The following is a 25,607-nucleotide window of genomic DNA, read 5'->3' on the forward strand; positions in this document are numbered from 1 at the left end:
TCTGCTAAGTGTCAGGCACTATTCTGCCTTGAGAATACAGCCATAAACAGCCAAAGTCTTACCTCTTAGACTTGCATTTTAGTATGGGAAACAGACAATGACCAAATAGAAAAATATTGAATCAGGCGTTAGCAAGCGCTTTATTTATTTATTTATTTTATAACACCTACAGCACCTAGTGTTCCAAGGTGGTCTCCCATCCAAGTACTAACTAGGCCCAACCCTGCTTAGCTTCTGAGATCAGGAACATTCAAGGTGGCATGACCATACATGTGCTTTAAAGAATAGGAAAGGATAAAGGGATAATGATGGATGCTATTTCAAATAGAGAAAGTTAGAAGACACTGTATTGCCTGACCACTTAATCCTTAGCATTTTCAGTGAAAATTGGTGGTTATACTGACTTTTACCTCTTAATCATTTCCCTGCAACATAATTGAATATAAAGAAAACTAGGCTTCCTAGCAGGACACCTGGATTCTAGTCCTGACTCTAATTATTTAACAGCCAAGTCTGTTTAAACTTCTGAGTTTTGGTTTCTCCATTTGGAAAATGAGAATAATACACACCTTGCATTCTTTATAGGATGGTTTTAAGTATAAAACTGAGTCTATGGCCATGCTACCCTGAACAAGCCCGATGCTGCCTGATCTCAGAAGTTAAGCAGGGTTTGGCCTGGTTAGTACTTGGATGGGAGACCACCTAGGAAGACCAGGTGCTGTAGGCGTAAAAAATAAAAATAAAAAATTGTAAGCTGACAAGGTCTTTGCAATCTGTGAGGTCAATCAAGGATTGCCTCACCTTAAAAAAACAAAAAACAAAAAACTTTACAACACATGAGAGAGTTCCATAATATGTTATACAAATGTAAGAAATTATTATATGGAAATTTTATTTATAAAGATCTAAATTGTTTTAATGGTTTTTTGTTTGATCTATCTCTTTCCATCTGTCCAGGAATGATGCAACCAGAGAGGCACATTCAGAATTTTGACTCTAAATCTAGGGGAAATTCTTTCACGTATGATGTTAAGCGAGATGTGTACAATGAGGAGACCTTTCAGCAAGAACACAGAAGGAAGTCCACTTCTTCTGGGAACGTGGACATCGACATCACCACCGTCAGACACCGTGTCCAGTGCCGGTTCGTGTGTGTGGCCACTTACCTACAGCTATGCTGGCAGAACCATAACCCTACTTGACTCCTTTGGTGCCTACTTCTGTCTTTCTCCTCTGAATTCCTGTCATCAGAACGCTTAGTTTAATGTGTGATTTCTCTTTAGTTGATTCTTTTGTGCTTTGTCTTGCAGCACCTTCTCGGTTTTAAACTTCTTGAACATAAAGGCCTTGGATATCCCCCACAGCATCTAGAGATGATATTTAATAAATATATTGTTTGATTAACCACCACCATTATCAGTCTCCTAACAATAACAAAAGAAGCAATCATGGTGGACTAATTAATGGTAACAGAATGAGATTCCTCGTATCTCATATCCACCAGAACCCACATAGTAGTCATGGCCATCAACATGGAATCCATGTCATCTAATACTCACTGTGACCATATAGGTTTTACAGTTCAGGGACTCCTACCCTGTTTTTGTGCTGTGAAACTTTTAGCAGTCTAGTAAAGCCTAGAAATCTCTTTTCAAAATAATCTTTTTTCCTTTTTTTATTGTTAAAATATATATAAAATAAAATTGGCTGTTTTAACAATTTTTAAATGTACATATCTGCATCAATGACATTCACAATACTGTGTAACCATCACTACTGTTTCCAAAACTTTTTCATCACCTTAAACAGAAACTCTTTGCCCATTAAGCAATAACTCCCCATTTTCCCCTCCCCCCAGCCCCTGATAACCTCTGTTCTACTCTCTATTTCCATGAATTGCCTATTCTAGATATTTCATTTAAGTGGAATCATACAATATTTGTCTTTCAAATCTGGCTTATTTCACTTAACATAATGTTTTCAAGGTTCATCCATGTTACAGCATGAATCAATACTTTATTTCATCTTATGGCTGGTGATATTCTATTATACATATATATCACATTTTGTTTATCTATTCATTTGTTAGTGGACACTTGAGCTGTTTCTACTTTTTGGTTTTTGTGAATTATGCTGCCATGAATATTGGCATCAGAGTAACTGCTGAGTCCCTGTCTTCAATTCTTTTAGGTATTACCTAGGAGTAGAATTGTTGGATCACACGGTAATTCAATATTTAACTTTTTGAGAAACTGCCGAACTTTTTTACAGTGGTAGCACCATTGTACACTCACACCATCAATGTACAAGTGTTCTGATTTCTCCATATCTTCTCCAACCTTTGTTATTTACCTTTTTTTTCATTATAGGCATCCTAGTAGATGTGAAGTGGTATCTCACTGTGGGTTTCGTTCATTTGTTTTTGCATTTCCCTAATAACTAAATATAATGAACTTCTTTTCATGTGCTTATTGGCCATTTGTATACCTTCTTTGGAGAAATGTCTATTTTCTTCCTTTGCCCTTTTTAAAATTAGGTTGTCTTTTGTTGTTGAGTTGTAGTTCTTTATATATTCTGAATATTATATCAGTTATATAATTTGCAAATATTTCATCCCATTCTGTAGGCTTTCCTTTCACTCTATTTATAGTGTCCTTTGGTGCACAATGGTTTTTTAATTTTAACAAAATCCAATTTATCTATTTTTTCTTTTGTTGCCTGTGATTTTGGTATCATGTTTAAAAAACTATTGTGGAATCCACGATCATGAAGATTTCCCCCTATGTTTTCTCCTAAGAATTTTATAGTTTTAGCTTTTAAATTTACATCCTTGATCCATTTTGAGTTAATTTTGTGTTGTGCAAGGTAAGGGTCTGACTTCATTCTTTTCCACGTGGATATCCTGTTTTCCCAGCACCATTTGTTGAAGAGACTGTTTTTTTCCCATTGAATGGTCTCAACTAGAATATTTTTTAATGCATAAAATAGATAGGATTATAAAAGAAACAAGCTTTATTTAAATATACTTATCGAAATATAAAAAATCCCCAAATTATGTTATTTAATAATGTAGTATTGAATATAAATGATATTTTAAGATATTTGCAACAATTTTAATGTAATATGAAAATATTTGTGATTTCTATTGGTGGCAAAGTCAAGTTCTGCTAATACTACTCTGGTTTGTTGTCATCATAATTGAAAGAAATTCTATATTTCAGTTAGGGGGTTTGTGAAAATAAAGATATAATTTTTCCTAAGTTCACATACCCCCATAAATTCTATCTACAGACCTCTTGTGGGGTCCATAGACCTCAGGATAAGAACCCTTTGTGACCTACCTCCATCATGATATTAACCCTAATTACTCAAGTCGTCCTCACTTACACGGTGGATTTATCGCCCACAATCAGCATGTGCTGGGTGATAGGTGAGGAAGGCCTCCACACAGCCCTATTGCAGAACTTCCTCTCTCTGAGGTATTCTCCTTTGTCCATATCCTGCCTTTTGCAAGTTGTGGTCTTGGATGTCCCTCTTCAGTCTTACATCACCGCTCTCATTTTCTCTGCTCCAGGTTGGGTAAGACATCATATGTCAAAGAGGGCATTGGGGGGCCACATTGGCTTTGTCTCTACAAAATAATAGTCTTTTCCCGACTTATACCTCTTCATAAATGGGTACTTATCCCTGTTCCCCTCTCCCCGCCCCCTCTCGGCCCTAGCCTTAGACTTTTAAATCTGACCTGTTCTGCCTCCCATGGGCTTTTTTTTAGCAGTTCTTATCCCCTACTTCTAAAACATACAATTACAATTATATTCACATCTGAATTTTAACCTGAGAGGTACTGTGGTTAAGAGCGAGACTCAGAAGGCAGATTGCCTGGTTTCGAATCCCTGTTCTGCTTCCCAACCGTGTGACTTTAGGTAAGCTATCCAACCCTACTGTGCTTCAGTTTCCTCACCTGTAAAATGAGGATGGTAATAGCACCTTCTTCATAAGGTGATTGTAAGGATTTGTTTATTTTTTACTAAAGTATACTTAGTATACACTATTATGTTAGTTTCTGGTGTACAACATAGTGATTTGACATTTATAGACCTTACAGTGTGTAAGGTCTATCACCACACTGTTTTGTAACCTTCTGTCACCGTGCAAAGTTACCACAGTATTATTGACTAAATTCCCCTTCACTTTTTTCACCCATCTCTCCACTCCCATCCCTCTAGCAATCATCAATTTGTTCGCTGTTCTTGTGCATCTGTTTTTGTTTTGTGTTGTTTGTTTTTAGATTTCACTTATAAGCGAAATCATGTGGCATTTGCCTTTCTCTGTCTGATCTATTTTATTTGGCATAATACCATGTTGTCACAAATGGCAGAATTTTATTCTTTTTTATGGTTGAATAATAGCCCATTGTGTATGTATACCACTTCTTCTTTATCCATTCATCTATTAATGGACACTTATGTTGCTTCCATATCTTGGCTATTGTAGATAATGCTGCAATGAACGTAGGGATACATATCTTTTGGAATTAGTTTTTCATTTTCTTTGGTTAATATCCAGAAATGGAATTGCTGGGTCATGTGGTAGTTCTATTTTTAGTTTTTTAAAGAGACTCCATACCGTTTTCCATAGTGGCTGTACCCATTCATAGTCCCACTAACAGTGAGCAAGGGTTCCCTTTTCTCCACATCATCTCTAACACTTGTTATTTGTTGACTTTTTGGTAATAACCATTCTGACTGATGTGAGATGGTATCTCATTGTGGTTTTGATTTACATTTTTTGACGATTAGTGATGCTGGCCATCTTTTCATATGTTTTTGGCCATCTATGTATTCTTTTGGAGAAATGTCTCTTCATGTCCTCTGCCCATTTTTGATTGGATTGTTTATTTTTTTTTTGTTGCTGTTATTGAGTTGTACAAATTCTTTATATCTTTTAGATATTAACCCCTTATTGGATATATTATTTGTGAATCTCTTCTCCCATTCAGTAGGTGGTCTTCATTTCATTGATGGTTTCTTTTGCTACACAGAAGCTGTTTAGTTTGATGAAGTCTCATTTGTTTACTTTGGCTTTTGTTTCCCTTGCTCAAGGGGACATATCTAAAAAGATATTACTAAGACTGATGTCAAAGAGTTTACTACCTATGTTTTCTTCTAGGAGTTTTAGGGATTCACATCTAACATTTAAATCTTTAATCCATTTTGAGTTTATCTTTGTATATGGTATAAGAGAGCAGTCCAGTGTCCTTTGTTTGCATGTATCTGTCTAGTTTTCCCAGCACTGCTTGTTGAAGGGACTGTCATTTCTCCGTTGTATATTCTTGCCCCCTGTGTCATAGATTAATTGACCATATAAGTGAGGGTTTATTTCTGTGCCCTCTATTCTGTTCCATTGATCTATGTGTCTGTTTTTGTGCCAGTATCATACTGTTTTGATTATTATAGCCTTGTAGTCTAGTTTGAAATCAAGGAGCATAATACTGCCAACTTTGTTCTTTCTCAAGACTGCTTTAGCTGTTCATGGTCTTTTGTGGCGCCATATAAATTTTAGAATTATTTGTTCTAGTTCTGAGAAGAATGCCATTGGCAGTTTGATAGAGATTGCCTTGAATATGTAGATTGCTTTAGGTAGTCTGGGCATTTTAAAGATATTAATCCTTCTAATCCATAAGCACAACAAGCCCTTCCATTTATTTGTGTCCTCTTCAATTCTTTTCTTCAATGTTTTACAGTTTTTAGAGTACAGGTCATCATTTCTTTGGTTAAAGTTATTCCTAGGTATTTTATTCTTTTTGGTGCAATTGAAAATGGGATTTTTTAAAAAAATTCTCCTTCTGATTGTTTGTTATTAGTGTATAGAAATGCCACAGGTGTCTATATATTAATTTTGAACTTTACTAAATTCATTTATTCTATTAATTTTTTGGTAGAGTCTTTGATGGTTTTCTATACAGAGTATCATGTCTCTGCAAATAGTGACAGTTTTACTGCTTCTTTTCCAATTTGGATGCCTTTTATATCTTTTTCTTGTCTGATTGCTGTGGCTAGGACTTCCAATACTATATTGAATAATAGTGGTGAGAGTGGGCATCCTTGTCTTGTTCTGGGTCTTAGAGGAAGAGTTTTCAGCTTTTTTACCATTGAGTATGATGTTAGCTGTGGGTTTATCATATGCGGCCTTTATTTGTTGAGGTTAAGTTCCCTCTATACCCACTTTGTTGACAATTTTTATCATAAATGGATATTGAATTCTGTCAAATGCTTTTTATGCATCTTTTGAATGATCACATGATTTTTATCCATGCTTTTGTTGATGTGATGTATACATTAATTGTTTGCAGGTATTGAACCATCCTTCCATATCTGGGATAAATCCCACTTGATCATGGTGTGTAATCTTTTTAATGTATTACTGAATTTGGTTTGCTAGTATTTTGTTGAGGATTTTTGTATCTATGTTCATCAAGAATGTTGGCCTGTAATTTTCTTTTCCTTTTTTTCTTTCTTTCTTTCTTTTCTTTTCCTTTCTTTTTTTTTTTTTTTTTTTTTTTTTTTTATTTTGGTGTCAAGGTAATGCTGGCCTTGTAGAATGAATTTGGAAATATTTCTTCTTCTTCAATTTTTTGGAATGGTTTGAGAAGGATAGATATTAATTCTTCTTGAAATGTTTTATAGAAATCATCTGTGAAGTGAAGTGTCCTGGACTTTTGTTTGTTGGGAGCTTTTTTTTTTTTAATTTCTTCAATTTTGTTCCTAGTAATCAGTCTGTTCAGATTTTCTGTTTCTTCCTGGTTCAGTCTTGGAAGGTTGTATGTTTCTAGAAATTTTTCTATTTCTTTTAGGTTGTCCAATTTGTTGGCATATGATTGTTCATAGTAGTCTTTAATCATCTTTTGTATTTCTGTGGTGTTGATTATAACCTCTTTTCTTTCATTTCTGGTTTTATTTATTTGAGCTCTCTCTTTTCCTTGGTGAGCCTGGCTAAAGGTTTGTCAGTTGTGAGGATTTAATGAGTATTTGTAAAGCACCTAGCAAGTAGAAAGCACTATATAAGTGGCTTTTTTCAGTTAAAAAATAATCTCTTAACTCCATATCTTCCTTTCTTCAGAAAACCTAATCTCTTTTCTCATTTTCTCCCTCTTAGTTAGCAATTGCAAATAGACTCTTTCTTGTCAAAATCTCCTATTGGCTTATTTTCCTCACTTTTAAGATGCCTTAGCTAAAATCCAGTTTCATGTCAAATGCTTATACTGTTCCCACCAGCTTCAATTTCTATTCCTCTTCTTTCAGTCTTAGATCTTCATTATTCCATGTCCATTTTACTTTTTGCCATGCTACAGAGTTTTGATGATGCTGCCTAGGGTGGCTGGTCTTTTTCCAAGTGGCACATGGAGAGGAGGGGTGACTAGATTGGATGAAGGAACAACTTGTCCCAATGTCATGCTCCACTCACCTCCATAGAAGGCTGTAACTGGAGAGAGCACACTGTACACCTACCTAATATCCAGAGACTCTCATAAAAATAGCAATGTGATATTACTTTCAAACCAGTGGTCTTGCTTCTGGGTCCTGAGCAGAATTCAACAGGCGTCAATAGGAATGGTGACAATAATAGAATCAATAGAACACTAAACTAGGAATCAGAAGACCTGGGTTCTAGCCTAAGGTCTGCCTACACTTACTACTATGACCTTAGCAAAGTCACTTACACTTATTTAGCCCTAATTACCTTAGGGATAGTAATGCTCATAGTTGTGTGACCTATGTCAAACCTATGTGAAACTACTTCTCTTCTGAGCACACATTTTAGCCTTGCATACACTAAAGTTTTATTTATTGCTGTAGTCAAATCCCAGTTATCCAGCTACAACTTATACATGAAAAATCATACTCTTTGCTTTCAGCCCATACTAAAATGTAAATAGCAAAAAGCAATTTAAAACCTAACTAGTTTTACTGATTGATTAACTGATCAATCGATGGATTTAAGGTCATTCTTCCTTTTTAGATGATCTAAAGGTTAAAGTATGTTTTCTCAATCTCAACATCATTAATATTTTTTACCAGAAAATTATTTCTTATGGGGAGCTGTTCTATGCATTTTAGAATGTTTAGCAGCATTCCTGGCCTCTGCTCATTAGATTACAGTCATGATAATCAAAAATGTCTCCAGACATTGCAAAATGTCCCTTGGGTAACAAAATTGCTTCTGGTTGACATCCACTGGGCTAAAGATAACAAAGTCATATTTTACTGCCTTTTTTTCTTTTTTAACATGGCTAACTCCTTAAGCATGGTAACTTCATAACCTATATTTTCTATAAATTTCTACATATTATGGGTCAAAGCCACGTAGAATGAATGTTCAGTAAAAATTATATAAGAATGATGTGGGTGTGTTAATTGCCGCTGCCACTCACCAATATCACATCTCAAAAAACTGTACTTATCAAGAGAAAGCAATAAGAGTCTGTTTTTCTACTGGAAAGTCAGTAGGTTTAAATCTTTCTAAACATTCTGTGAAACACACAGACTTGATCTTTACACTGAACTTATAAGGCTTAGTTTGTGGTATATGCATGATACTGGCTCTCAACTGGAGGCAATTTTGTCTCCCAGGGAACATCTGGCAATTTCTGGATACATTTTTGAGTGCCACAGATGGAGGAAAGGGTGCTACTGGCATTAATTGGGTAGAGACCAGGGAAGCTGCTGAACTTCCTACAATGCACAGCTTCCCCTAACTGGGTATTTATATTTCACTCAGAGCAAAGAATTATCAAGTCAAGTATATCAAAATGTCAACAGTGCAACAAAAAAACTGCTGAATGGGAAGAATTATGCACTGTGCCTTTTCTTGGCTATGTGGGCTTTTTCTTCAGAGAACCTAATCAAGCCTCTGTTCTTCTTTCTCACAGCTGTTCGTGGCACAAGTTTATAAAATGCATGCTGACGGTTTTTCCCTTCCTAGAGTGGGTGTGTTTCTATCGATTCAAGGACTGGCTTCTTGGAGACTTACTTGCTGGTATAAGTGTCGGCCTTGTGCAAGTTCCCCAAGGTAAGGAAGATATGAAGCCTCTTTACTCACAGACCTAGTCCACCTCCCTAGAGTAAACAATTTTTTTAAGTTTATTGGAGTAACATTGGTTAATACAATTATATAATTTTCAGGTGTACATTATAATTTGACATCTATATATTCTATTGTGTGATTACCATCCAGAGTCCAGTTTCCTTCAGCTACTATATATTTGATCCCCTTTACTCACTTCACTCTCCCCCAACCCTCCTATATTTGACCCCCTTTACCCTGTCTACCTCTTCCCTCCTCTCCCACCCCCTACCCTCTGGTAACCACTAGTCCATTGTCCATGTCCCTGAGTCGCTGTTTCTCCTGTTCATTTGTTGCTTTTAGGTTTATATCCCACATATAAGTGATATCATGTGATTTTCAATTATTTTCAGTCTGGCTTATTTCACTTAGCATAATTATCTTGAGGTCCATCCAGGTTGTCGCAAATGGCATTATTTCATCTCTTCTTATGGCTGAGTAATATTCCATTGTATATATGTACCACTGCTTCTTTAGCCAATCATCTATCATAGGACACTTCGGTTACTTCCATGTCCTGGCCACTCTGAATAGTGCTGCTATGAACATCAGTGTGCAAATCTTTTTGGATATGGATTTTCAAGTCTATGGGGTAAATACCCAATAGAGGGATTGCTGGATCATATGGTAGATCTATTCTTAGTTTTTGAGGAAACTCCATACTGTTTTCCATAGTGGCTGTGTCAATTTGCAGTCCCACTGCAGTGTATGAGGGTTCCTTTTTCTCCACATCCTCTCCAACATTTGTTATTACTTGTTCTGTTGATTATGGCTATTCTAACAGGTGTGAGATGGTTTCTCATTGCGGTTTTGATTTACATTTCCCTAATAGCTAGCGATGTCGAGCATCTTTTCATATATTTGTTGGCCATTTGTATGTCCTCTAAGGAGAAGTGTCTGTTCAGGTCCTCTGCCCATTTTTGAATGGATCATTTACATTTTTTTTGTTGTTATTGAGTCGTAAGAGTTCTTTGTATATTGTGGATATTAGGCCCTTATTGGAGGCATTGCTTGCAAATATATTTTCCCATTTGGATGGTTGTCCCTTTACCTTGTTGACGATTTCTTTTGCTGAGCAGAAGCTTTTTAGTTTGATGTAGTCTCATTCATTTATTTTTGCTTTTACTTCCCTTGCCTTTGAGGTCAAATTGATAAAATCCTCTTTAAGTCCAAGATCCTTGAGTTTAGTTCCTATGTTTCCTTCTATGCATTTTATTGATTACAGTCTTATATTCAGGTCCTTAACCATTTTAAGATAATTTTGGTGTGTGGTGAAAGATAATAGTCTAGTTTCATTCTTTTGCAGGTGGCCTTCCAATTTTCCCAGCACCATTTATTGAAGAGGCTTTCCTTTCTCCACTGTATGTTTTTGGCTTTTTCGTCAAAAATTATTTGCCCATATAAATATGGGCAAATTCTGGACTCTTGATTCTGTTCCACTGGTCCATGTGTCTGTTTTGCTGCCAATACCATGCTGTTTTGATTACTGTCACTTTGTAGTATAATTTGAAGTCGGGCAGAGTGATGCCTCCAGCCTCATTCTTTTTTCTCAGGATGGCTTTGGCAATTCGGGATCTTTTGTACTTCCATACAAATCTGATGATTTTTTGTTCCATTTCTTTAAAAAATACCGATGGGATTTTGATGGGGATTGCATTAAACCTGTATAATGCTTTAGGTAATATGGTTGTTTTAACTATATTGATTCTTCCAATCCAAAAACACGGAATATCTTTCCATTTCTTTGTATCTTCTTTGATTTCTTTTAATAAAGTCTTGTAGTTTTCATTATATAGGTCCTTCACATGTTTTGTTAAATTTATTCCTAGGTATTTTATTCTTTTTGTTGCAGTTGCAAAAGGAATTATTTTTTCCACTTCTTTTCTGATGCTTTGTTATTAGATTATAGGAACACTATGGATTTGTGAACATTGATTTTGTATCCAGAGACTTTACTGTATTTGCTTATTGTTTCTAGTAGTGTTCTTGTGGAGTCTTTAGGGTTTTCTATATAGAGAATCATGCCATCCACAAATAGTGACAGTTTGACTTCTTGGTTTCCTATTTGGATGCCTTTTATATCTTTCTCTTGCCTGATTGCACTTGCTAGGACCTCCAATGTTATATTGAATAACAGTGGCGATAGTGGACAGCCTTGCCTTGTTCCTGATCTTAGAGGGAAGGTTTTTAGTTTTTCGTCATTAAGTATAATGTTGGCTGAGGGTTTGTCATATGTGGCCTTTATTATGTTAAGGTACTTTCCTTCTATATCGATTTTATTAAGTGTTTTGATCATAAATGGATGCTGTATATTGTTGAAGGCTTTTTCTGCATCTATTGATATGATAATATGATTCTTATTTTTTATTTGTTTATGTGGTGTATCACATTAATCAATTTGCATATGTTGAACCATCCCTGTGCCCCTGGGATGAAGCCCACTTGATCGTGGTGTATAATCTTTTTAATATGTTGCTGTATTTGGTTCGCTAGTATCTTATTTAGGATTTTTGCATCTGTGTACATGAGAGATATTGGTCTGTAGTTTTCTTTTTTTGTGTTATCTTTACCAGGTTTTGGTATCAGGGTAACACTGGCCTCATAAAATGTGTTGGGAAGTATTGCCTCCTCTTCGATTTTTTGGAAGAGTTTGAGGAGAATAGGCATTAAATCTTTGAATGTTTGGTAGAATTCATTGGTAAAGTCATTTGGTCCTGGACTTTTACTTTTTGGTAGGTTTTTGATGATTGTTTCAATTTCCATCCTGCTGATCAGTCTATTTAGATTTTCCAAATCTTGATTCGGTTTAGGGAGATTGTATTTTCTTAAGTACTGGTACATTTCTTCTAGGTATTAAATTTGGTCTAATATACTTTTTCATAGTATTCTTGCATTATCCTTTGTATTTCTGTGATGTCAGTCGTAATTTCCCCTCTTTCATGCCTGATTTTATTTATTTGTGTCCTTTCTCTTTTTTCTTTAATGAGTCTCGCCAGGAGTTTATCAATTTTATTAACCTTCTCGAAGAACCAGCTCCTTGTTGTATTTGTTTCTTCTATTGTTTTTTGTTTTCAATTTCATTTATTTCTGCCCTAATTTTAATTATTTCTTTCTTTCTGCTGACTTTAGGCTTCATTTGTTCTTCCTTTTCTAGTTTTTTAAAGATGAAGCCTTAGGTTGTTTATTTGGGCTCATTCCTGTTTTTGGAGATAGGCCTTTAATGATATTAACTTTCCTCTTATGACCACTTTTGCCATGTCTCAAAAGTTTTGTACTATCATTATCATTCATTTCCACATATCTCTTGATCTCTCTTTTTATTTCTTCCCTGATCCAGTTATTCTTCAGTAGCATGTTGTTTAACCTCCATGTATTTGTGGTTCTTCCTGCTTTCTTTTCGCAGTTGATCTCTAGTTTCAAAGTATTATGATCAGAGAACATGATTGGTATGATTTCAACCCTCTTATATTTGTCGAGGCTATTTCTGTGTCCCAGTATGTGGTTGATTCTTGAGAATGTTCCATGTGCACTAGAGAAGAATGTATAAGCAGCTGTTTTGGGATGGAAGGCTCTGTATATGTCAATTATGTCCAGTTGGTCTAATGTGTTATTTAAGGGTGTGATTTCCTTATTGATTTTCTGTTTGGATGATCTGTCCATATCTGACAGTGGGGTATTTATGTCCTCTACTACGATAGTGTTTTGGTCTGTTTCTCCCTTTAGTTCTGTTAGTAATTGCTTTATATATTTTGGGGCTCCCTGATTAGGAGCATAGATATTAATAAGTGTTCTGTCTTCTTGGTGCATGATTCCCTTTATTATTATGAAGTGTCCCTCAGTATCTTTCTTTACCTTTTTTATTTTGAAGTCTATTTTGTCTAATATTAGTACCGCTACTTTTCTCTGAATGCCATTTACTTGAAATGTCATTTCCCACCCTTCCACTTTGAGTCTATATTTGTCTCTGGAGCTGAGATGTGTCTCTTGGAGGCAACATATGGTCGGGTTTTGTTTTTTGATACATTCTGCAACTCTGCACCTTTTTATTGGTGAGTTCAGTCCATTTATTCAGTCCATTTACATTTATGGTGATTGTTGAAATATGAGATCTTCTTATAGCCATTTGATCTTTTGCTTTCTGTTAGCTCAGTGTTTCCATTGCTTCCTTGTCCTTGTGTTTCTGTTTTCTTTATTTCGGTTGGCTTTTGTGAGTTTTGGCTTTGGTCCTTCTTGTTTTATATTATATACTTCAGTTCTGAATCTTTGGTGTGTGGTTACCATTATGAATATAAAAAGGATAGTTATATATATACAGTCATCCATTTTCTTCTGCGTGTGCCTTATCTCCTTTCCCCTTTGTAAATTTGGATCTTTGAATCCTCCCCTTTTCAGTCATTGTTATCTCAATTTGTCCCTATGTATGCTAAACATTCATTACTATCTTGCTATAGCAATTCTCTTATTATTATTTAAGCTTATAATGCTCTGTTCTTAGTAAGGGTTGCACTCCTCTGCTTCTATTTGCCTAATAGTCGCTTTACTCCTAATTATGTATTTTTTGTTTTGTTTTTTTATTTTGTTTTAGATGAGCTGACACCTTTCAGTATTTCCTGTAGTGCAGGCCTCGTAGTGGAGAATTCTCTCAATGTTTGTATGTCTGCAAAGGTCTTAATTTCTCCTTCATATCTAAAGGAGAGCTTAGCTAGATACATTATTCTAGACTGGTAGTTCCTTTCACTTAATAGTTTAAATATTTGATTCCATTCCTTTCTGGCTTATAAGGTTTGAACTGAGAAGTCTGATAATAATCTAATGGTTTTTCCTTTATAAGTTACTGTCTTCTTTTCCCTGGCTGCTCTGAGAATTCTGTCTTTGTCGTTGATTTTTGATAACTTTAATACAATGTGTCTTGGTGAAGGCCTTTTTGGGTTGAAATAATTGGGTGTTCTGTTGACTTCTTGAATTCCAACCTCCAGCTCATTCAAAAAACAAACAAACAAACAAAAAACCCCATACAGCTAGAAAGTTAACCCAATATCAAATTTATCCACAGAAAAATAAAAAGAATTTTGTTAATCCTTTACTTATAGTAGTTCACAATTCCCTACGTAGTCTTTAAACACTCTATTTCTCTATTCTTCTGGAGCCAATCAGGTAGGATTGAAACTTGTGATTATACAGGTTGTGCATAGCACAAAAGAGGCAGGTGGTACCTTTTTTAAAAAAAAAAAATAAGGGATCCCTTTTTAAAAAATTAATTAGTTATCATACAGTAAAATTATTTTTTTCTTTTTGGTGTACAGTTCTATGAATTTAAACACCTATATAGATTTATGTAACTACCATCACAATCAAGATACCTAACTGTTCCCTCAGCCCCCAAACTCTCTTGTGCCATCCCTTTTTAGTCACAGCTTTCCCTAACCACTAATCCCTGGCAACCATTGATCTGTTCTCCATTATAGTTCTGTCTTTTTGAGAATATCATATAAGTGAACTCATACAGTATGTAACTTTTGAAGGCTCGCTTCTTTAACTCAGCATTAGCTCTTTGAAGTTGATGCAAATGGTTATATGCATCAATAGTTTGTTCCTCTTTATCGCTGAGTAATCTTCCACTATACAGCTGTACCACAGCTTGTTTATCCATTCACTTGTTGATGGACATTTTGTTTCCAGTTTTTGACTGTCACAAATAAAGTTGTTATGAACATTCATGTACAGGTTTTTATGTAAACATAGTTTTCATTTCTCTAAGGTAAATAAATACCCAAGAGTGGTATCATTGGTCATATGGTAAAGTGTACGTTTAACTTTATAAGAAACTGCCAAACTGTTTTCCAGAGGGGCTGTATTGACTATTTTACATTTCCACCAGCAGTGAATGAAAATTCTAGTTTTTCCACACCCTTATCAGCACTTGATATTGTCAGTATTTTTTAATTAAACTTTATACTTTAAGATAATTATAGATTCACATGCCTTTGTAGAAACGTATGGGGAGAGATCACTTGTATTCTTTCCCCACTTTCTCCAATGGTAACATCTTACGAAACTATAGTTCAGTTTCACAACCAGATTATTGGTATGAACACAGTAAAGATACGGAAAGATACAAAACATTTCCACCACCACAAGGATCCCTCTTGTTGCCCTTTTACTGTCACCCTGACTTTGCCTCCTGCCTCTATTTCCTCTTTTATGCTTGGCAACCACTAATCTGTTCATAATTTCTATATTGTCATTTCAAGAAAGTTATATAAATGGAATCATGCAATCCATTTGGGATTGGCTTTTTTCAGCATCTTGATACTCTGAAGATTCGTCTAGGCTGTTGTGTGTATCTATAGTTTATTCCTTTTCATTGCCAAATAGTATTCCATTATATGTATGTATCACTGTTTGTTTAAACATTCACCCTCAAAAGACATCTGGATTGTTTGCAGCTTTTGGCTATGAGCATTTTCATGCAGGTTAGTGAACACAGTCTTCATTTTTCTGGGATGAATGTCCAGGAGTACAGTAGTTGCATATTTAGCTTTTTAAGAAACTGCCAAGCTGTTTTCCAGAGTGGTTGTATTATTTTGCATTCCTACCAGCAATCTATGAATGATCTAGTTGCTCTGCATCCTCACTAACATTTGGTGTTGTCACTACTTTTTATTTTAACCAGTTTGATAGATGTGTAGTGAGATCTCATTGTGGTTTCAGTTTGCATTTCCCTAATGGCTATTGATATTTAATATATTTTCATATGTGAATTTTCCATCTATACATTTTAATGATTGTCTCTTCTTGTTTTTTGCTCATGGTCTAATTGAATTGTTCACATTTTTACTGTTGAGTTTTGAGAGTTATTTATATATTTTAAATACTAGTCCTTTCTCTTCTGTGTTTTGCAAATATTTTCTCCCTGTCTGTAGCCTGTCTTTTCATCCTCTTAACAAAGTATTTAATGAGCAAAATTTTTTGTTTTGAGGAAGTCAGGTTTTTAGTATTTCTTATTTTAGCCATTCTAAGAGGATTATAGTGTTCTTTCATCAGGGTTTTCATTTGCATTTTCCTCATGGCTAATGAGGTTGAGCATCTTTTCATTTTCTTATTTGCTATCCTCATATCCTCTTTGGTGAAGTACCTATTCAAGTCATTTGCCCACTTTTTAATTACAATTTTTGTTTTCTTAGTATCAATTTTTGAGAACTCTATATATTTTGGATACAGTTTTTTTTGGTCAGATATGTGATTTGCAAATATTTTCTCTCAGTCTGTTGCTTATTTTTTTTTTATTCTCTTGACAATACCTTTGGCAGAGCAAAAGTTTTAATTTTGATGAAGTCTAATGTATCAATTTGTTTCTTTTATTGATTGTGCTTTTTCTATCATATGTAAGACCTAACCCTCAGGTCACAAAGATTTTTTCCTATATTTTCTTCTAAAAGTCTTATATTTTTATGTTTTACATTAAGATCTATTTTAAGTTGTATGAATAATGAAATAATTTGTAGTGTAAATAATGTGAAAGTTTTACTTATATTTGAATAGGTAGTACCTAACGACTTCATAAATTTCTTCAAATGAAATAAAATACTACGTGGTGGAGACCTTATTAAGAAGATGCCAGATCTGCCCTACAGTAGAATTCCAATTTATAAATATTAAAGAACATATAAAATCATCATTAGAGAAACACCATAGTAATAATTGTTGTACATAAAATCCACTAACAGGTATTAAAATTAGTGAGTGAAAGTTTGTAAAGCATGTGATGGGATTTGCATAGTTTCAAATTATTTTCCTCAAGATATTTATTAATTACTCCACTACTTTACAGAAGAGAATGTGGAAAAAACCACCTGAACCAAGTGTTCAATGCTTAATCATCACCAGTAGTAAGACATTTGGAGATCACAAATCCTATGATATGATGCACTAAGAAGGACACATCATTTCTGTAGTATTCTCACCAAAAATGTATAACCTTAGTGTAATCATGAAGAAACCTAAAACAACCCCAAATTGAAGGACATTTAACAAAATAACTGAACCATTAATACTCTTCCAAAGTGTCAAAGTCAAAAAAAAAAAAAAAAAAAACAAGTGAAGACTGAAGAACTATCAGCGATTACAGGACTAAGGAAGAATAACAGCTAAATGGAATGTGGGGCTCTGGATAGAATCCTGGAACAGAGAAAAGAAATTAGTGGGAAAACAGATGAGATTCAAATAAAATCTTTAATTTTTAATGTTAATTTCCTGATTCTGATAATTATACTATTGTTACATAAAATGTTAACAGGGAAACTCAGATAAGGGACATGAAAACTCTCTTATTTTTGTAACATTTCTGTAAGTCTAAAATTAGTTCAAAATTTAAAAAGTTTTTAAAGGTGTTGGAAGTTTGGAAACTTGATTTCCTTCTATTTCTCCATAGCCTAAACTTAACTGAGACTGGACAACTTAGTTCTCAGGCTGTTCCCAAGTAATTCTTTTACCTTCTCTGTATTGGTAAGTTATTTGAAACCTTACATTTCAAAAGACTCATTCTTCATACTATATGTTGCTTATCAAGAGTAAATAGGGGCTATTCAACATTATACTAGAATTCATAGGCAGCGTGTTAAAGCAAGAAAAGAAAATATAAGTTATAAAGATTGTAAAGGAAGAAATAAAACCTTAGTATTTATAGGTAATTTTTCATGTAGAGAATTCAAAAGAATCTACAGATAAATTAGTAGAATTAGTAAGATTTTATCAAGGTTGCTGGATACAAGGTCAGTACATAAAAATCAATTATGTTTCTATATACCTGCAGGAAAGAGCAAGTGAAAAAAATTTTAAAGATACCATTTACAAAAGCATAATAAATATGAATTCAATTCTAATGAAACTAAGATGTGCAAACCCTTTAAAAAGAAATTATACTACTTAGTAATATTAATGAAGATCTTAATCGAAAGATAGCATATTCTTAGGTTAGAGCAAAAGATACAGAAATAAAAATTATATGCAGTATAACTCCATTAATATAAAGTTCAAAAGTGGGCTGAACTAAACTATATTGTTTAGAGATATCTATACTAGTGGTAAAACTATAAAGAAAAGCAAAGAAATTACCACAAAAGTCAAAATAATGAATATCGCTGTGGGAAGAAATGAAGTTGTGGTCAAAGACCTGGGCGGTGGTAACATGGGTGTTTGTTTTGTAAATATTTATTAAATTCAACACCTATTTTAATGCACTTTCTATGTGTATGTTACATTTCTCAATAAAAATGGTGATTACTAAATTAATTATCAAAACTATTACTAAATTAATTACTGAAAAAGTAAGAGAGCGTGCTATTGCAGAGATAAATTAGGCCAATGGAACAGAAAAAAGTCACACACATATGTAAGCTGCATAGTTTATATCAGATGTGTCACTGTAGAAACAGACTTTTTAATTATGTGAAACAATTGAATTCTGGTATGAAAAAACAATTTTTAGAACTCTACCTCACACCATACACAAGAACCTATTACTGATAGATTAAAGACATAAGTGTAAAAAGTAAAACAATGAAGACTTTTTAGAATAATCTAGGAGAATATCTTCATGATCTTGAGGTAGGAAATGCTTTCTTAAACAAGACACAAAAAAATACTAGCCTGAAAGGAAAAAGACTGATAAATTGAATTAAGTAGAAGTTAAGGACTTCAGTTCATTCAAAGACATCATAAAAATTGAAAAGCAAACTACAGAATGAGAGAGATTTTGTAACAATATACCCAACAAAGGACAATTTACTCCCACAAATCTGTAAGGGAACAATAAGATTGATCAGCATTATTGGTAATTTGTGAAGTGAAAATTGAAATTAAAATGAGTTACACACTAACTCATGCACATTAAAATTAAAAATCTGACAGTATGATGTGCTAATGCAGATGTGGATAATGGGAACTATCATGCAGTGCTTGTGGGAGGGTAAATGTACAACTATTTGGAAAACAGTTTGGCATTTTCTAGTCAATGCCCCAGCAGTTATGCTTCAGGGTATATTATCTCAAGGAACTTATACATCTATGCACCAGAAGACCTGCATACAAAAATATTCATAGCAATATTATTCATTATAGCCCCAAACTAGAAACAAAGACAGGAAACCATGCAAGCCTAGAGACAAAAAGGTTGGGGAAGTAGCTGCCTTGAGTGTTGATGACTTTTTGGTTCTGGTTCCAATCTCTGATGAGGCCCAATTGCCCGTTGTACTCTTTTAATAAATTTCTTATTTTGCTTAAGCTAATTTGAGCAGGTTTTCTGTTTCTTGCAGTCAATGGCGCTTTCTTAGAAAAAAATGGGGAAATGGAACCCGTAAATTACCAAAGACTTCAGAGACATATCAGTCAATATGAAGAACTTATTTGAGTCCTCATGTAAACACAAATATTGCAAAAGAAAGTACATCATATAATAGTAAATAATTTTTTAAAAATTACCCCCAAACCCACTATCTTTCTTTTCTTCCTTCCTTCCTTCCTTCCTTCTCTTCTCTCTTCCTTCCTTCCTTCCTTCCTTCCTTCTTCCTTCCTTCCTTCCTTTCCTTCCTTTCCTTTCCTCAAGGGGTCTTCATGAGGTTGCAGTCAAGGTGTCAGTCATCTCAAGACTCTGTAGAGCAGTGGTCCCCAATCTTTTTGGCTCCAGGGACTAGTGCTCCTATGAGAATCTAATGCCTGATGATCTGAGGTGGAGCTGAGGTGGTGATGCTAGCGCTGGGGAGTGGCTGCAAATACAGATGAAGCTTTGCTCGCTCACCCGCCACTCACCCCTGCTGTGCGGCTCAGTTCCTAACAGGCCACGGACTGGTACCAGTCTGTGGCCTGGGGGTTGGGGACCCCTGCTATAGAGGTTGGAAGATCAGTTTCCAGGCTCACTCATGTGTTTGCTGGCAGGCCTGGTTTTCTTGCCATATGGGCCTCTCCAGGGGCTGCTTGAGTGTCCTCACAACATGGCAGCTGACAAGACCAACTACATGTGTGAAACCCAATGTAAAATGAAAATGCAGAGCCCCTAGTTCAAAAGTTATTCATAATTTCAAGATGATCAGAGAAGGGAATAAAGACAAGTTTGGAGACTTCTTAGCCCATGGCTCTATGTAATTGCATCAGTCACACACCCTTGAAGACAACTCTGGCAGCTGGTGACCTGAATGAAAGAGAGTCAGAGAACAACCAGGACAGAAGCCACAGCCTTCTTGCAACCTCATCTCAAAAGTGATATCCTGTCTTTTTCGTTGTAGCCTATTTATTAGAAGCAAGTTACAAGATCCATTTTCCACTTATGGGGTGGGGATCACGCGAGGACATGAATACCAATTAGCATTGCTGATCATCTTAGAGGACCTCTACCACAACAACCATTAATGAGATAAACAGGAAAATGTGACCATTGCCTGGATATTTGATAATGTTAAAGAACTATTCTTAATTTCTTAGGTGTGATGATAATATTGTAATTAAATTAAAAGAAAATCTACAGATGAAATGATTTAATGTATTGGATTCGCTTAAAAATAATATGAAGTGAGAGAGAAGAGGGGGCATAGATGAAACAAGATTTGCCATGAATTAACCATTGTTGAAGCTGGCGACGGATACATAGAAGTTCATTATACTCTATTTTTGTATATATTTGAACTTTTCCATAAAAAGGGAGCCTTTCTTGTCTATGACGATAAATCAGCTCACTGGACTCATAACAGAATTCAGATGAGCACACTGGTATGATGTAAGTTGAGGCTCTCTAGGCAGAAGCTATGGGTCTGAGAATCAAAGGATGACACCATGCATATTAATTCATTTGCTTCAAAATTTCCTAATTCTCGTGGTGCTTTTTAGAAAAGAAAGTATTGAAGAAAGAGCTGAAGGAAGAGATGACAGTGATTAGCATACGGAAGATAGACCAACTTGGAGTCAAGTCAGTTATGTGTAATTCTTGCCTTGCTCCCCAGCTTTATCTCCAGTCCTGGAGAATTACCAGGGCCTTCTTGTACTAGGCTGGGGATGGGAGAAGGGCAGCTTCTGAGCTGTTAGAATTAGAGGTCTTATTGCTGTGATCTTTGCTTTCCATAATTAGCATGAAGACCTCACAGTGAAAGGTGTGTAAGTCTATGATTTAGAACTGAGATTTAAAAGCACGTGGTATAATAGGAAAAGATGCTAGGAATCGAAGGAGATAATAAAAGGTACTAACTAAAGGCTGAATGCCAAGGGATACTGTAACCATACTTAGTTGGATATATAGAACCTTTTCATTTTAAATATTATTTATAGTTTTTATTTAAGGTGCTTTTAAAAGCCAGGCTACCTTTTCTTACTTTAATTATCTTGCTTTTCAGGACTGACATTTAGTTTGCTGGCAAGGCAACTGATTCCTCCTTTCAATATCTCGTATGCAGCTTTCTGTTCTTCAGTAATTTACGTGATTTTTGGATCATGTCATCAGATGTCCATTGGTGAGTTTAGTACTGGAAACACAGAAAGTGAATGAAGTCCCCACCTCAATTATTTACTTAGTGCTAAGGAACCCTAATTAAAGCTACGGTTAAGGTGGAAAGGAAAGAGACAAAAGATGAACACTCTCTCCATAGGGTTAGTGTTCAGACTTTAGAAATTAAAGACTTCTAGTGTATCATTACTAATGTCACCAGATAAACAGGCCAGCCAGCTGTTTCTCAAAGAAATTAAAGGACAGAAGTACTTTCCTTAGTGAAACTACCACACATTGGAATCTAACTGCCCTCAACCAGGAAGATTCAGTAACAATTATGCCAGTACTCCTAGAGTGGATCCATCTTTCAGCTGGACCCATAATAACCAAATTCTGTGGGCCTGATGTATAATAATCATGTCAGTTTATTAATTTACAATGAGAAAAGGCTGCCATAGTAATCAAAGCACTCAAATCCACAGGACGAATGCTTTTTTCCCCCAGACTCAAAAGTCCACATACTACTTAATAATTAGAAATGATTGTTACACGAATGACAGTAGTTAAAAGTCATATAATTAGTACATTTAGTTCACCTCAGTGAACCTGCATAGAAATCAAATCACAAAATGCCCCAATGTGTTGGGGGGGAATTGCCACCATTCACTCCATGAAGTGGCTTTTCCTGGGCTTCCCCACACAACTGACACTGATCATTCTGACCGACACACTCTTTCTCCAGATGTTTTTGTATATTCGGTCTGGTTATCATCCCATTCTTCAAGATGTGGAATGCTAGTCTGCCTTTTTAATCACATATCTTTACTAAAATCCAGTATGTGTTGATTTTACATTTGAACATTGAAAGAACAATTTTATTTCCATATTTCCAAGTTCCTGGAGCATACCACAATTATTTCCAAATACTGATAATAAGGACTATTAGAGTTTTGTTTCTGTTAGGTAGTTTATTTTATTTTATTTATCTATTTTTTCTGTTAGGTAATTTAAAAGTAAGATTTGCCTTTGCTCCTATGTTGATCTGAGAAATAAATGAAATTATGTTTGAAACAGGTTTAGCTCAGTGTCATTTTGTACCTGGTAAATCCTTCATTCGTGTTAGGTATTATTTTTCTTATTATTGTTATTGATTAGCTTTGTTTTCTGATACTTTCACCACCATCTTTCTTTCCACAATCTTTAAGAATAGACACAGCAGCTGAACCTGATACACATTTCCAGTTAATTTCTCTTTGAATCCCACTCCATATGCCCATAATGAAAGAGGTTAATACCTAGACCACCAAGATCTAAATTCTGTGGATTGATCATAGTTTCTGGACCCAGAGGTTTTTTTATTGCTCTTTCTTACTTCTCAATAGCCACTTTAAAATGAGAAAAGTTCTTCAGATCAAGAACAAAACAACATTAGTTCATGCCTTGATTTTGTCTATATCTGTCAGTTTCCCTGGACTTAAAACTTCATCTTCTGCCTAAATATCTTCTTTCATAGGTCCTTTCTTCCTTGTGAGTGCTCTGATGATTGATGTCCTGACATTGTACCCATTCAATAGTGGCCACCTGATAATGGGAACTTTCATCAAAGATGACTTTTCTAACCCCTTCTTCTATGCAGCCTATAACAAATCCTTGAGTGCAGTGGCAGCCACAACGTTTTTGACTGGAATTATTCAGGTAAGACCTGAGTCTCTGAACCTCTGAAGAAGAAATAAATGAACAAAAGAGCTCCAAATAGACCCATTTAATAGCTCCTGTTATCCATTATGATATAATGGAACTTTAGTGATTTATTTTTAGAAAACTTGCGGAATGTGTGGATAGGCTCTTTCCTCAGTGACAAAACTTATCCTTTGTCAGAAATCATCCACAATTGATTTAAGATGACATACCGAACATTCTGACCAGTCCCTTCTCTAAGACTAAAGAAGAGTCCTAGGAACTATGTTTAGTGTTTGACTCATGATTTCATGTTTTTAAATTTTTTCTTTATCTGTTTTTAACAAGAGTAACATCATTAGGCTCACATACTACATTTGGGGTTACTAGGCTTTAGAGTCAGACCTGGAATCCTTTTTCTGCAATGACAGAACCATAGCTTAAGGACAATAGTATCAATGACCTATTAAAATATCAAACTTATTTTAGGCAGTGTCTTTAATTTTTCTGAGAGTCTACTATCTAAAGCTTCACCTGCTGAACTAAAGTTACATATTCCAGATTTATTTCTCTTTTCAACTAACCCACTTTCTAGCTAATTATCACTGATCTCTCCTGGGGTAATCTTTCATTAGATAAGGATTTTTGGAAGCCTACAAATGCAGGCTATCATGGTGGGCTGACCCCAGCCCTGACATTTGCCAGCTATATTAACATACTTAATTATCTTACTTTTGTGGATTTTAGTTTACTCATGTGTAAAATAAGAATAATAATATTTGTTTTGTAGTGTTCTTGTAAGGATTAAGTGGAAAAAATGCATGTAAAACACTCAGCCCAGATCCTGTCACTTAGTAAGCATCAATAAATTATAATCACTGGGTACAAAGAAATGAATTTGGTACTTTAACAGAAACATAATCTTTTGCCAAATTTGAGAAGTTTTCATCTATCATTCATCTATTTTTATATATATATATATATATATATTTCCTGTAGTTAAAAAATTTAATCTTGTAGGAGAAGACAAAATAACAGGCAATAAGTCAGTAAGCTGTTAATTATCCAAGTGGCCTTGGGCATGTTCTGTCCCCTTCTGTGAGCCTCAGTTTTTTTATTTAGTAAAGGAGGAGACATTCCATTTCCAGAACATTCCATTTTCCCTGTTCCTTCTGCTAAATACAATTTAAAACTTTATATATAGAAGACTCTGAAAGGTGGAGAGAAGAAGGCAAACTGGCTTGGCACCTTAGGACACAAAGTACAACACAGTGGTGAGTTCTCTGGGTTTTCTTTTTGCCTCATATAGTTCAATCTTGGTGCTGAAGAAGCCAGAAACCCAAAATGCAGACAGATGCAGACCAAAGAAAAGTCCCAACAAAAGTCTGCAGTTTATAGCCACAGGACCAGGAAAGGCTAGCAAGACTGAAACATTTATACAATAACCAGACAAACACCAAGACAAAACAGAACTGTGGTGTCACCACCATTTATGCCTGCAAAAGCCAAGTAGGGAGCCTATATTTTCATCCTCAAGTAGCTATAATGAGGTACCCACCCACCCACAACTGGGGTTTGACAGAGAAGAAGAAAAGAACAAATAGAGAGTTAGGACTTCCATTCCCACTGAGCAGTAACGAGACAACCTTCCTACTCTTTGCTGGAGTGGTGTCAGAGAAGGCCCAGTGAAGAGCAGGTCTTTCATCACTACACGGCAGTAATAAGAACAACCTCCTTCTGCTGTAGTGTCATTGGAGGCCATGTGGGAAAAAGTAAAGGCATTCCTGTCTCTCCCAGCCTAGGGGGGATCCAGAACTCCCACCCATGCCCAGCAAAATAAAGAGTCCCTGCTGCCTTAGGTGTCAGTGGAGGCTGAGAGGAGAACCTGGACTTCTACTCCTACCAGGCAATAACAAGTTGGTACCCGCTCCTTCCCCTTCCAGCATTTTGTCAAAATAAGCTAGCTAAGACAGAAGGTTTAACTAAGATCCAGAGTCTCATAGCATAGTACCCAAAATGTATGATTGAACCGAAAATCACTTGTTATACCAAGAACCAGAAAAATCTTAACTTGAGTAAAAAATACAATAAAAAAATTCCAACACTGAGATGATAGTAATGTTAGAATTATCTGGAAAGATTTTAAAGTAACCATTCTAAAAAATGTTTCAGCAAGCAATTATGAATGTGCTTGAAACAAATGAAGAATGTTCTGTTCTCAGCAAATAAATAGAAAAATGTAAAGAAGAACCAAAATGGAAATTTTAAAACTGAAAAAAATACAATAACCAAAATTAAAAATTTAAAGGATGGGCTCAACACAGAATAGAGGAGACAG

At 35.2% G+C, this 25,607-nt stretch overlaps 1 protein-coding gene and 2 pseudogenes across 1 annotated transcript in view; 2 read left to right on the forward strand and 1 right to left on the reverse strand.

Annotated features, from left to right (window-relative positions):
• Positions 1-163: 163 nt before the first annotated feature.
• On the reverse strand, positions 164-272 carry LOC120597772 (uncharacterized; annotated as a pseudogene).
• Positions 273-608: 336 nt separating this feature from the next.
• On the forward strand, positions 609-727 carry LOC120597766 (uncharacterized; annotated as a pseudogene).
• Positions 728-962: 235 nt separating this feature from the next.
• Positions 963-25,607, forward strand: part of SLC26A8 (solute carrier family 26 member 8) — a 71,250-nt gene continuing 46,605 nt past the window's right edge. Inside the window, exons 1-4 of the mRNA XM_039856148.1 lie at positions 963-1,144; positions 8,930-9,069; positions 21,501-21,617; positions 23,106-23,287. Coding sequence (XP_039712082.1) covers positions 963-1,144; positions 8,930-9,069; positions 21,501-21,617; positions 23,106-23,287 — 621 coding nt within the window. The remainder of the gene's footprint in view (positions 1,145-8,929; positions 9,070-21,500; positions 21,618-23,105; positions 23,288-25,607) is intronic.

The sequence above is a fragment of the Pteropus medius genome, unplaced genomic scaffold, assembly GCF_902729225.1.
Source record: "Pteropus medius unplaced genomic scaffold, Ma_sr-lr_union100, whole genome shotgun sequence".
In the NCBI taxonomy this organism is placed as follows: Eukaryota; Metazoa; Chordata; class Mammalia; order Chiroptera; family Pteropodidae; genus Pteropus; species Pteropus medius.